The following is a 13699-nucleotide window of genomic DNA, read 5'->3' on the forward strand; positions in this document are numbered from 1 at the left end:
AATGCATGGAATTGACCTAGTAATACTTTTAGCTAAGTTAACCTAATTTAGCAATGTAAAAGCATGTACATACATCTAAGCTAATTTATACACAGCTTTATTCCCTAAAATGTTCTTATGCTGCAAAAAAAAAAAAAAAGTTTATGCCCTTAAGCTGACTGTGCATGTCAAGAAAAAATGGAGAAGGTAGAAAAAGGGGCAGCCCAGGGAGAGGGGAAAACCTATTTATCTAAGAAAAATGATTTAAAAGGACTGTGCCCACTGGTTGCTCCCATCTCTTCCCACTCAGTTCATGCTATCTCCCAGGTAAAAAGACTTAGGAGGTTTCTGAAAAGTAACAACAGCTTCAGGAAGCAGGTGGCATAGGGACACGTTTCACCTTATTTCAGTATTGAAATGGAAACTACCTAAAATTCAGAACTGATTTCATATGCTTCATTATGCTCAGCTAATTAGGTTTTTTTGAATTTTAAATTATGAGTATAAAGTTTTCAATACTGTTTTTAGTGTTTCTTCCAGATGAATGTTGTATAATACACTAATTACTTTGGACTTTGGGGGACATCAACATTTATTTTCTTCACAGAATTTTGTGGACTCAGGTGGATTTTCTCAATTTGCCAACAAAAAAGGGAAGAGTGGTATGACATTAAATGAACTATGCCTAAAAAAGATAGAAATGTTTTAGTCACCAAATGGTCAAATAGCTACATTTCATTTTGTTTATGTTTTTGTTAATTTGAAAATAGAAAAAAAAAAAACCTACTTAGTGATCCTTTCAAGGAAAGCTATAGCTCTGCTCATGTATAAAAAACCACATAAAAGCGACTCTGGAGACCTTGGCTACACGTTCAGCGGTCAAATATTTCAATGCTTCGCTGCTCCTGTTCCTGTTACAGGTACATGTGACAGCGCTGCAGCTATGAGTGGAATTTTAAAGAGGAAGTTTGAAGAAGTTGATGGCTCCTCTCCCTGCTCCTCTGTGCGAGAATCGGATGATGAAGTATCCAGCAGCGAAAGTGCTGACAGTGGGGACAGTGTCAATCCGTCCACATCTAATCATTTCACCCGTGAGTACCCAAACCGTTCCTGCAGCTGAGTGCATGGTGCTACGGTGAAGGAATGTGTCATCCTGGACATTTGTATTTTTACCTTTGCTGCTATTATTTTTAATTGGTTCTTTAATTGTTATACATGACAGTAGAATGCATTTTGACATATATATGAAATATATCTTGCCTAATTCAGTCCCCATTATTTTTTTTGAAAAGATCAAATAGAAAAATAAATTAAAATTGAAATATTTTTGAATGAGCTTTTATGACTTTCAATAATTTTTGGCAGTAGAGTATTTGGTTGTGTTTTCCAACTGATCCAATGAGAATGGATATTTTATTATTACTATGCTTTCGAGGAAGCATCTAGGACCCTGGGGTAAGGAGGAAATATAGAATACATCCATATTTGAAAAGATGTCTCCTCCAGAAACTGAAATCATGTTTGGGGGTGGGGGATGCTGCATTTAGGAGCGAAAGGCCTCGGTTGCGGGGAGAAAGCTTAGACAGTCCTGTGTTGAGAAGAGATGGGGAAGATCAGAACTCCCTGGTGTGCAGCCTGCAGCCTCTTCCCTGCTCATCCTTATTAGCCATCATGAAAAAAAAAATATGCTTTCTCTTTGATTCATTTTTTCTACCACACTGTAAGGTAAGCCCTTCCTGTCAGACAAGGTACTGTGAAGTTGAAAGGACTAATGTGAAAAATTCTTAAGCTAAGGGACACTGACTTGTAATAGCTAAATAATCCTTTTGCATGTGTTTCCTAAGCCGGAAGGTTTTAACCTGTCACAGTATAATGATAGATAGCTTATCTTGGTTCCTTAATTTTCTTATTGGTTTATTTTATGAATTTATGGGTTTATAATACCAAATTTAATTTGGAAATGTGGCAACTCCAAAAAACAAACAAACAAACAAACAAAAAAACGCCCAAATGATACAAATGTGTTTTTTTTTAAAGAGGTAGTAAAGAACTCAATAACTCTAGAGCATGAGATAAATATACTAAAATCAATAGCATTTTTTAAGCAATTAAACTAATTAGAAAATATGATGAAAGGGCTATTATAACTACTATAGCAGGAAAATCATAAACTATTTGGGGACAAAGTTATTGTGTGATGTAGGTGATTTCCAAATATGTATCTCATGATGGCATAAAATGAGCTTGTGCTTTTAACAACAAAAAAGAACATAGATATTTACTTCTGCGGTTTTAATACTAATAGTGACAATAATAATACCTCTCCAAAGTTTTGCAAAAATCAAGAACAGCACATGAGATGATATACATAAAGGAACTTTGTAAAATGTGAGGTACTAAGCACAAAAATTATGACATAGCTAACATTTATTGGATACATTTTATGTATGCTCCATTGCTAACTAAGGCTCAGAGAGTTTAGGCTGCCCAGGATCACACAGGACTTGAGCCTGCATAAATGCACATGACCTGCTCCATGGTCTTTACATTTCCTGCTCATTCTGCTCCTTAATTACATGATACTGGACCTATCTTTAAAATATTTTTTATTATGAATTATAAAAAAATAGTAAAGAAGCAAATTATATTTCCGGTTATAAAGATATATAAAGCTATTAATGCTTTCTAGATTAGTTTATAAATATGAGCATCCAATCTCAATAAAATCCTTAAACCATATTTTCTTAGAAGGTTATAGAATGAAAAAAATCTATTTGGAGAAATAAGCTAATGCTAATAAGAGTATATTTTTAAAAAGGAGAGTATAAATGTTGAAAAGCCCTTCCAGGTATCAAATTATAGTTAAAAATTACATTAATATATAATATTAATATAATTTTTAACTATAATAAAATATAATAAAACTGAAGGTTTTTTTCTCCTTCCAGTGTGTATCTTGTAGGAAACCATGGAAATTCCCAATATGTTATAAAGAGGAATTTTATATATATAAGAAAATGATCATTATTGAGCAATGGGAAACAAAATAAATTTTTAAAATAAATGATTATACTATTGGCAAACTCAAAAAAGAAGTAATTTAGACTTTCATCTTATGACGCATGACAAAAAACATTCCAGATGGATTAAATAGATAAATACTTTTTAAAAAATCATAAGTGAAGTTGCATATTTGTGAGACATTTGGTGGGATCATTATATGAGCTTTGAAGTAATAGGCAAATAAATCATATTGGAAAACACTTAACATATTTAATGATGTAAAAATATTTTAAACCTAACTGCTACAAGAAAATAAGGCCCAAAGAAAAAAGAGAAAAATTCATATTGGGAAAATATATTTCATATGGTCTAGGTTGGTTTTTTAAATAGAATATATTAAATACATATGTAAATATTTGAGATGAGAATTGAAATGCACCTTCTTAAAGATAATCCAGTAGCAGGAAATATGATTAGCATGAACTTTAAGGCATTTAACAACAATAATAAAAAAAGAAGATTAATAAATAATACTGAGACTTCAGCAAGACCTTGTCTGTCTCTAAATAAAATATGAAAAAAGGGCTGGGATGTGGCTCAGTGGTTAAACACCCCTGGGTTCAATCCCCAGTACCAAAGAAGAAAAAATCTATCTATCTATCTATCTATCTATCTATCTATCTATCTATCTATCTATCTATCTATCTTCATAAGTCTGCACTTCAGAAATTTTTGTCTGAAAGGAGAAACATCAAAAACAAGGGGGAAGTCTATAAATAAAATTTTGGATGTTTTTTGGTAGGGTTAGGGTTAAGGTTAGGATTAAGGTTAAGTTTAGGGATGGGGTGTGGGTTGGGAAGGGAAAGTGGAAGAGTGTCGAAATGATCTGTTACATATGGTGACTCAGTGAGTATATTTTCATGATATTTATGAAGACTACATGGCAATATATAAAATGCTTATGAGATAATGTTATGTAAGAAAAGAACCCAAGTTTCTTCTGTATTATTCAGCAAAGAGTATAAAATGCACAAAGGCAAAGAAAGATTTAGTGTGTAAGAATTGGAAGCAGTTCAACTTGTTGAAGGATTAGAATGATGGATAAATTTTTATATTTACTAATTCTTATTCTTGTTAATAGTCTATGCATTCCCACACAAAACATGTTTCAAATTTAAACAGCAAAAAATAACTGCAGTTCACATTGTGTTGGTGTAGGCTAAATAGCAAGGGTTTGATGAGTTGAATTATACAATACTCTAGTCAGCTCACAAAGACTTTTTTTTTAATCATTTATATGCAGAAGGTATTATTTTTCCCATTGGAGAAAATAGGCTTCTTTTTACGATGCCCAATAATTTATTGAAATGTTTCAGCACACCACATAATATCAGTGGTAGTGGCCTTGGTTAGTTTACCAAAATGCTGATTTAACTATACTAAATGGAGTCTGGTAGATACTGTCATTGATTTTTAAAGATAATTAAATAAATGCTTTACTTAGAAGTGCCCTTTTCATTGAATAGTCTTCTTTGTTCTCTGTATTACATTTTGGAGGAAATGATAAATTAGGAGAAAAAGAATCAAAATGCAGAAATTCTACCTAGAATATTTGCTCTATATAAGTGCTGAGCGTTTTAACCAGTGCAAGAGGTGTGGTTAGAATGGTTTCTTATTTCTAAAAATATATTTCACATTATTTGCTACTCCATAAATTCATATACATTTTAGGGACTATTTTATCTATTATATTATCTAGGTTAAGATATGACTTTATATTCAATGTCTTTCTGATCTGAATCTATGGTCAACACCTTTCACAAATGTCGCCATTAATGAATTCTATTTCTTTACTTTTCCACTGTCAAAAATAAAGAATGATGATCTTAGAATGAAGAATCTTTTGAAGACTATCAAATTTATTTATCATTAGGAAACAATTTAGCTTCATATTGAGATTTTTAAAAATGCAGTTACCTTTATTTAAATCTCACTCTTCATAGGGTTCATCTTTCAAACTAAAATATCTTATGTACTCAATGCTTTACAAGTGCTAACAGATTGTATAATGTAACATTTTGTTGTTGTTACACATATAGAAATTGATAAAATGGTTTGGAACATGTCAGCAGCTGTTGTAGTAGAAAATTCCATGCTATTCTAAGCTTTCTGTTAAAATATTCAATTTGTAGCACACCACATTATGATAATAACAGCTTCAAAATGTAAATCTGTAAGAGTATGATGGCTTTTTACTTCATTTTTTAAATCCTACTAGGCAACTACATACTTACCAGTTATTATCCAAGGTCATATCTTGCTCTTCCCCTGCGGTGGAAACAGCAGATTCTGTGTGACTTTGGAATGCTTTGTTTCACCAAATCCCTGTGCTCTGTAGCCAATCAGCCTGTACTTGAGCACTGTCAGAAGGAGAGTTAAGGAGAAACTGGAGAAGGATGATTTGTTTTCTGCTTTCTCAAGGTTCTTGGCACTTCACAGGAGTAACAAGAAGCTGTATGATGAAACATGGTCCCCAAAGGAACATATTTTTCCTGCAACATAGCATTTCTACAAATAAATGTATCTCAGATAGGAAGTAAAAAAAAAAAAAATCGAGAGGTAAAAGGATAGACTTTCTAATTGCACTTGAAAGCATGTGGTGGATATCTTACAGAGGGATAAGATTTTTAAATTTACAGAACAGTTTCACATTCTTGAAATATTTTAATGTTCAAAAGTTGCTGTGTGATTAGGAGTTATTATCATGTCCATTTCATATAAAAACTAGCAATCAGAGATGTATTTGTAATTTATCCAAGAGCTGAGAGTTACAATCTATGCTCCTCTTCTTCCCTACCTCCCTGACCTTCCTTTTCTCTCTGAATACACAGCATAAGTGCACCCCAGTCAGAGTGCTTCTTCACTACTGTTTCTTACCTTTGATTCCACATTTCATAGTAGGAGGGGACATAAAGAATCGGTGGAAAACAAATTTTGGTGTGAAATTTTACTGGATGTTTGACTGACATCTGTCTGGCATGTTCTCTTTAACACAGGGTTAAAATACTTTGAAGATTTAGATACCTTTTCAACAAATAGTATATATTATGTTACAGGCTCTGTGCTAGGTAGGACCTTTCATACCTATCAAAGTGATAGATTCCCAATAATACATACAATTGAGATACAGCAACATTTCATATCTCCTCACTATTGTGATATTATTTCAAGAAGTTACTTTCGTAAAGGCATTGGTAGCAATCTAACCCTCAATCAATGGGTGCCTAGCACCTAGTGAACACATAACATCTATTTGTGTATTTGGATGAATCCATGCACACTTGTTAGATATTGGCCCCCTGTCATTCCCTGCACTACTACTAGGAACTGGAAGCAAAGCAGTAAATAAGACGTGCTCCATTTTCTGTAAAAACTCATAGTCTAGTAGCACTTTAGCACTTTTCCAACACATCCTGTGTTGTTTTACATCATAGTTATTTGTGCAGACACCTTATCTTTTCTGGGGATTTATAGAGCTTGACTGTATTCTTTCCATTACTTAGACTAGTGCTGGTTCAATTACTGTTAGATACTTGATAAATAATATTTAGTCTTGGAAAGAACTGATTTTTTTTGGGGGGGGGAGGTGTACAACTAAACTTTATAAAGTTGCAGAAAAATGAAATGCATTTATAAACTTCATAATGGCATGGAAATTAGTGGAAATAAATGTCAATTGAGAAGTTAATTCTGTAATTTATGATATTGATGGGTGTTCTTATGATACATCACAATCTTGGTTTATCAGTTATGATATCCAAATACATGTAATGGTGAAATGTGCTTAAAATAAGGTCCCACTGTAATTATGCATTCTTAACATGAACCTTCTTGGTTTCATTTGCTTATATATAGCTTTCCCAGGCAGAAACATCACTGTTTAATTGGATGCTTTGCAGCTATTTATGCAGTAGCTATATAACACACTTGAGGGAATCCAACTTGCTTTCACCTTCACCATCCTTTGAATCAGCTAGGGAAAAAAAGGCATTACTAAGTCAGATCACTAACATCATATAAACACAGTTCATTTATCTCTTGTTTGATTTGTTTTAAATTCAGGATGGGGAACTTCCCTTAATAAATGGTAACATTAGATTTAGCTCTTTATTTCAGTCTACCGAGATTTATTCTAAAAACTCTTTTTGTCTTTTTATATATTCACTCTTTCTCCCACAGTCATATTCTTTATGGATATATCTCATATCCACTCATTTATCTCCGTTTGAGGTGTACACACAACTGTCATCTCTCCTTTGTCCTGTTGCAAAGCTTTCTAGTTGCTGTCTGCTTCTTTGCTTGTCCAAGCCTCAGTCCTCTTTAAGGACTGTATGCAACAGTCCTTAAAACACTGCCAATCCTTAACCACTTTGAACTGGACTGCTTACTGTGGCTTGCAAAACCCTCAACAACACCATAAGATTGAACCTATGCTCTTCAGCTTTCTCTCCATCTCTAAGTTCCAGCCACACTGGTCTCAGATCAATTCTTTAAACATAAAAAAAAAGCACCATGCTCCTGCCTGGAATAGCCTTCCCACAACTAACTCTTTATATTTCATAATACCACTTAAGATCAGCTCTTGAGTGCAACCATCCCTGGGCACCCCACCTAAAGTATGCTGGTCTGAAGTTGTTCTCTCTTAGTGATAGGTATGAAAATTATGAATATCTTAGAGCTTCTTTCATATATGCAGGAAAAAGAGACACAGATGAAAAGAGATTGGAAAAAATATGTTGAAACTGGGTATTTACAATTTTCTACCATTTTATATAATTTTTTCCACAATGCATTAACAATATATATGTAGGTCCAATTTATTCTAAAATCCCTATAAAATAGTCAAGGGCTAAAATAGAAAAAAAATATTCAAGTAAAATATTGAACAAAAATAAGGAAAGTGAGGAAGGGGTAGGCTTATTCTAACATTTCAATATTTAAAATTCTGAAGTAGTTAAGACCCAGGAATTAGCTCTAGTCTACACATGGAAAAAACAGCTTAAAAATAGACCAATATTTGAATGACATCTTGGTATGTGACAGAGAAGATATTTTAATGATTCGGGAAAGAAAAGACTGTCCCAATAAAATGGCCTTTTAATTAAAAAGAGATAAAATTATATCCATGCCTCATACCATACATGAAGATAAATACCCGGTAAAGTAAAAATCTAAATGTAAAAATATTTAAACTGTAAAACTTGAAGAAAAGTATAAGAAAATGTATTTATACTGAGGTAACATGCAAAAAAGAGTGAAGCATAAATATTATATATGTACATATATATTTAGGCATATTAAAATAAAACCTCATATATGAGAAAATATAGCATTAGGAAAGTAAAAAGATGGCCTATAGACTAGGTGATATTTTAAAATCATTAAATGACAAGGAATTAGTGTTTGAATATAAAAAGAACTATGTAACTAAGGAACAGGTAATGCAATAAAAATAGACACAATATGAACATATAATACATGGAAAAATTGTTAATGTGATTATGAACCACTCTAGGAGGAATTGTAGAAATTAAAATGGAAAGAAGACATTGTTTCATATATATCATCAGATTTAAAAAATCAGAATTTTAAAGTTTAACACCACCCTGTGTTGATCAGCTGACTGACTTGGGGACATGGCTAACAATAACAGGAGTGTCAGGGAGATCAACCTTCTGTGAGATTCTCATGAAGAGTTAAAAAAATCAGAGTAACTTTTCATTGCTAAAGGATTGCTTAGGCTGTAGTTTGATATAATGATATATTGGATACAGACTGAGTTGAATAATGAGGCTTACATGTATACCCTGTTAAGTAAAATACATAAGTTTTAAAATTCTACAGTTGATAGTACTTAACTTTATTAATACACACATGGAATAACACTTTATTTTGCAGAATAAAGTCAACACAGGATGACACAAAACAATATAAGATGAAGAGTAGAATAATTTGTGGTGATGCTTCAATTCTGCTTTCTTTATGTTTTTTAATTTATTTTTTATTGATTTCATTTTTTTTAATACACGACAGGAATGAAGACGCAATCTGAAATAAATAGGGCAAAATATTAATGTTCATTAAATATGAGTATTAAAATATGTGTTACTTTCCTGATGTTTGAAATATTTTCATAATTTTAACATAAAATTTAGAGTTCTTTTGTGTAAGTTTTAAAGACCTACTATGTAAGTTTTATATAACTTTATTTTGTAAAAATCCATGTATCACCCCCACCTCTCCCCATTGTTCTCTTTCTCGGTAATACCCCTTTTTTATTCATCATAGTATATAACACAGTTCACAATATTTTATAGTATGCTGGTTCCTTTTGAGAACCTGTCTGGTTTGTAGTCATATTCCTATTAGGGAAGGGCAGACTTGTGGCACAACACTATGAACTTCCAGGCAAACTTGGTCATTAATGAGAACTAAGTTTCACAAGGTCATTGATAGCCTTCATCTTGTCCACAGTGAACAGTCACATGTAACATCATCAGTTATTTGCTTGAAATCCTTTCACACACATTCGTTACCTAAGTCCTAAAATGTAAGGAGCCTTATCTATTCCAGGTGTTAGACAATCAGACCTGCAGAGACATTTCAAAAAATCACCCATGGAAATGGCATCCGTGCTTATAAAAAACATGGTACATTATCTTGCTGTATGTGCAATAAGTCCCACATCTTCTGGTTCTCCACCCTATGGTGCTAAAACAGAATACTGTCTCTGATGATCATCAGGAAAGCATTAGTCCTTTGGGAGCTGTGATGAAGGAAAGAAATTTAGGTTTGCAACAATTTTTTTCCCCTCGTGAATCAGTTCAATGTGTGAGAATGGGATTCCACTGCAAATTTGTTTAATTCATAGTATGCCTCTGATAGTTTCTTTTGTTGGAGTTATTTATAGTGTATGCAAGGACATCTTTCTGTTTTCAATGTTTATGCTTGTGTACTATTAGTGTTCCCACGTAGAGCCCAACTGAAAATTTTGTTTTGTGCTTTTACTTTGCAAATTCCACAAAAAGCGAGAATCATGAATTATTGTAATAAATTTCGTTTGGGGCTGTCTAAACAGGTAATAGACTTAAAGTTTATACAATTAAAACTGTAAAAAAGTTTAATAATATAGTACTGAGAAAAATTGAGAGGTGATAGTTGGAATAAAGAGTGGTATGTGTATGTCATTCCTCTGGCAATGGAAAATTAGAGAAATAAGTCGAATATTCATGTATTCAATGATTTTTAAAAAACTATCTTTAAATCTAACTTTAGCTGAAATAAAAATGTCCACTCTGAAGCATCTCATAACTATAAAGGAATATTCTGAGTTTTTTCTTTATTTTTTAAAATTTTCTATTGATTTCTATTAGTTATTCACAACATTAGGATTCATTTTGACATAATTTTGAATGTAGGTAATATAATTTGCTCTTATTCCCGTCCCAAGTATTTTCCTTATTCTCAATTCCCGCCTCCCCCTGTAATCTTTACTCTACTGATCTTTCTGCTATTTACTTACAGTTTTTTTAAATTAGTGTCTTGTGGATATGCATAATGGTGAGATTCATTCTCGAATATTTATATATGTATATTAGAAATTTAAGCTATTTCCCCTTTATCTCATCCTCCCCCCCACCTCAATCCCCTTCTTCTACTTTTCTGATCTTTCTTCTATTTTTGAATGGAATTCCTCCTCCCCTTTTTTTTTCTCTCTTTTTTTTCCTTTACTTTTGAATTTTTACAAAGAAAAACAGAGATGAATAAAGAACTAAAAAGTTCTTTTGTGTAGTTTCAAATACATATAATTATCTGATAAGAAATATTGTTTTTAAAGCTAAATATCTACATTTGTGTCATTTATGAGCTAATTGTGTTTAAATATTGGTATGCTTGGGCTTGCTTTGTGAACGGAATATGCAGGTATTTAGGCAGTGTACTGTAAGTGATTTTTATCTGTCTTAAAATATCTTCTACCATATGACTGAAATTCTCACCATTAACGTGATTCCCCCAGGATGATCCCTGTGGGATGGCTATTAAAATTCACAGATATATAGTATCTCACTAAGTAAGATATATAGTATCTCATTAAGTAGTTTAAAATGTAGAGTTGAAGTCAAGTTACCTAATTTCTCATAGAAAATTATCTACTTGGAGGCAAGTATTGTAATGTCTTTGATTTTAGGTTTCCTTATCTAAATATAAGTGATATTGAGTGAATATAGGCAAAATGCTTTACATTGAAGTGAATCTTTAGTAACTGCCCAAAAGATAGCCAAGGTGATTGATGATGGTGGTGATGATGATGTTTTCAAAAAGGATCGACCCAAATTTTATTAAAGCTGTTCTAAAACACAACTTGAACATAGAGTAGAACTTCAGACAAACGTCAATAACAGTAGTTGTGGATTGGGTACAGTAGGAGAGAAGTCTGGAAGAGATCTTAGATGAGTAGTAAAACATCTTTAAATGCAGGCAGGTCATTTAACTGTGAGAAGCACAAGAGGGGATGAATCACAGCAGCTATGAAAGGAGGAATTCCAGTTTGCTCTTTCAATTCTTCCTGGCATTAGTTTTAAAAAATTATGAATTCAGAATAATTGCAGCAGTAATAACTGGCATTTATTGAACTTTCACAAGCATTCAATGGGAGTGACTGCAGTGACAGTTTACATGCATCATCTTACTTAATTAGCACAAGCTACAGGGCATCTGATGCCTAGATTTTAAGTAGCTTCCAGGAATCACACAGCTAATAAGCAATTGGGCCAGGTTTTGATCCTTACTGTGGATCCTGTACTTTATTACATTGCTTCCTACACAGATATTGAAATCAGCCATACCAGTCATTCTTATTCTAGATCACTTTTCAAATTTCTGAAAACATAACATTTTATATCTAGTTCAGGAAATACAGCACAGTCTACTGCTGATTAACAAAACAGCCCATGGATCCCATTTTAAAATGAGACAGTTTCGACAATATTACATTAATTGGCTTCAAACTGAATATACTGTTCAGTTTGTGCTAACTTTTCCTACATAAAACTCTTTGCAGAGATATCATAAACCTTAGTATTCAAATCAGATATCATGGCTGACATTTGAACTTTGGCCTCTTGGATTTTTCTGAAGCTGAACCAACTGTCATTTTGTTGTTTGTTTTATTTTTTGAGTTGTATTTTTCATTTTACTCAAAGTCACAGGAAAAAAAAGGAAAGAAGAGCTGCTGACAGTATTATGACTGAGGGGTAAGACTGGTGTCCTGGCCCCACTCAGCCAATCCTGTTTCCTGGCAGGAAGTGCTCCAGAGCTGCCGAGACAGGAGTGTTTTGGCAGCTGTCTCTCTCTTGATTGACCGCATCAGCCTTTAAAAATATCTATGGATTCATTAGTGTCAGCCTACGCAGAGTCCTCTTGTAGACCATCTTAATGGAAACATGTGAGAGCTTTTATGAGTGCACTCCAAGATGCAATTTATGGGAAATAGCCACAGCAAGTGTTTGCTTGATGTCTTTTAGACTCATTCCCCTGAACTCTAGCCACTATTAGAACATCAATAAAGCATGAGGTTTGTGTAAACACCAGGACAGATAAATAAGTGTTGGCACAGGTATTTCTGGAAATTTTTCTATAACTTTCAGGGAAATTTGCTAGAAGAAATGAATAGTAAGACGAAGCTCAATAAATTAGAGAGAGGACGGTAAAGAGGGAAAGAAAAGATAATGCAGTTGATTGGATTGAAAATGAATATTTACATACTCAGATTATGGAATTAAGAAAAGAAAAAGGATAGCTAAGAGGGGAAGCCTTGCAGAACGGTAACTGTGCTTGGCTCAGGTACATAGCACAGTCAGCCAACAAAGTGGGTGATAACTAGGAATTATAAAACCAATTGCTACTGTTCTACTTTGTGTAGTGTGTGTGTGTGTGTGTGTGTGTGTGTGTGTTACTAGAGATTTGAACCCAGGACCTTGTGCCTGCTAGGCAAGAATTCTACCACTCAACTACATCTGCAGCCCTTTTAAAAACAGTTTAATTTGAGACAGAATCTCGATAAATTGCCCAGACTGGCATCCAACTTGTGATCCTTCGGTTTCAACCTCTCTTGAAGCTAGGATTGCAGGTCTGCACCATTGCTCCCAGCCAAATTAGCACCTCCTAAAGTTTCCAGTAAAAATACTGAATCTATTCATTCCAACCTCATAATAAAGGTAGGTTTCTTTTTCCCCTCCAAATGGTTAAAAAAAAATGTAAGTTTTTTAAAACCTGATGCTTACTTTTATACCTTACCTATATTAATATTCTCACTGCAATCTCATAAAATGGTTATTATTTTCAATATTAACATTATAGATGATGAAACTATAGTTTCAAGAGGTTTAATATCTTTCCCAGGGTCCTGCCTGCCTCAGCATGTTCATCTTTTTCTTCATTGATATGTAATTCTTAATCTAGCCTTTGCAGAATTCTGTATGGGTGTAATTATATTTTCTAAGTATAAAATCAAATCATTGTTGAATTATGTAATTCAAGAAAGTCTTAATTGCATAGCTTTTATTTATATTGCCAAAAGGTAAAAAAAAAATGTTTATGATTTGACACATTCTTTTTTTGCCTTTAATTTTTTTCTATAAAGATTACCTTTAGAATT

The 13699-nt window shown here is 33.0% G+C and overlaps 1 protein-coding gene across 5 annotated transcripts in view; it reads left to right on the forward strand.

The window, feature by feature from the left end:
• The window catches only part of Csrnp3 (cysteine and serine rich nuclear protein 3), a 187465-nt gene that overhangs the window by 107327 nt on the left and 66439 nt on the right, over nt 1-13699 (forward strand). For all 5 annotated transcript variants that reach the window (XM_078017518.1, XM_078017517.1, XM_078017516.1 and 2 more), the window contains one exon: nt 900-1070. In XM_078017518.1, the coding sequence (XP_077873644.1) occupies nt 923-1070 (148 nt within the window). In that variant the 5' untranslated portion in view covers nt 900-922. The remainder of the gene's footprint in view (nt 1-899; nt 1071-13699) is intronic.

Source organism: Ictidomys tridecemlineatus, chromosome 7 (genome assembly GCF_052094955.1).
Source record: "Ictidomys tridecemlineatus isolate mIctTri1 chromosome 7, mIctTri1.hap1, whole genome shotgun sequence".
Lineage (NCBI taxonomy): Eukaryota > Metazoa > Chordata > Mammalia > Rodentia > Sciuridae > Ictidomys > Ictidomys tridecemlineatus.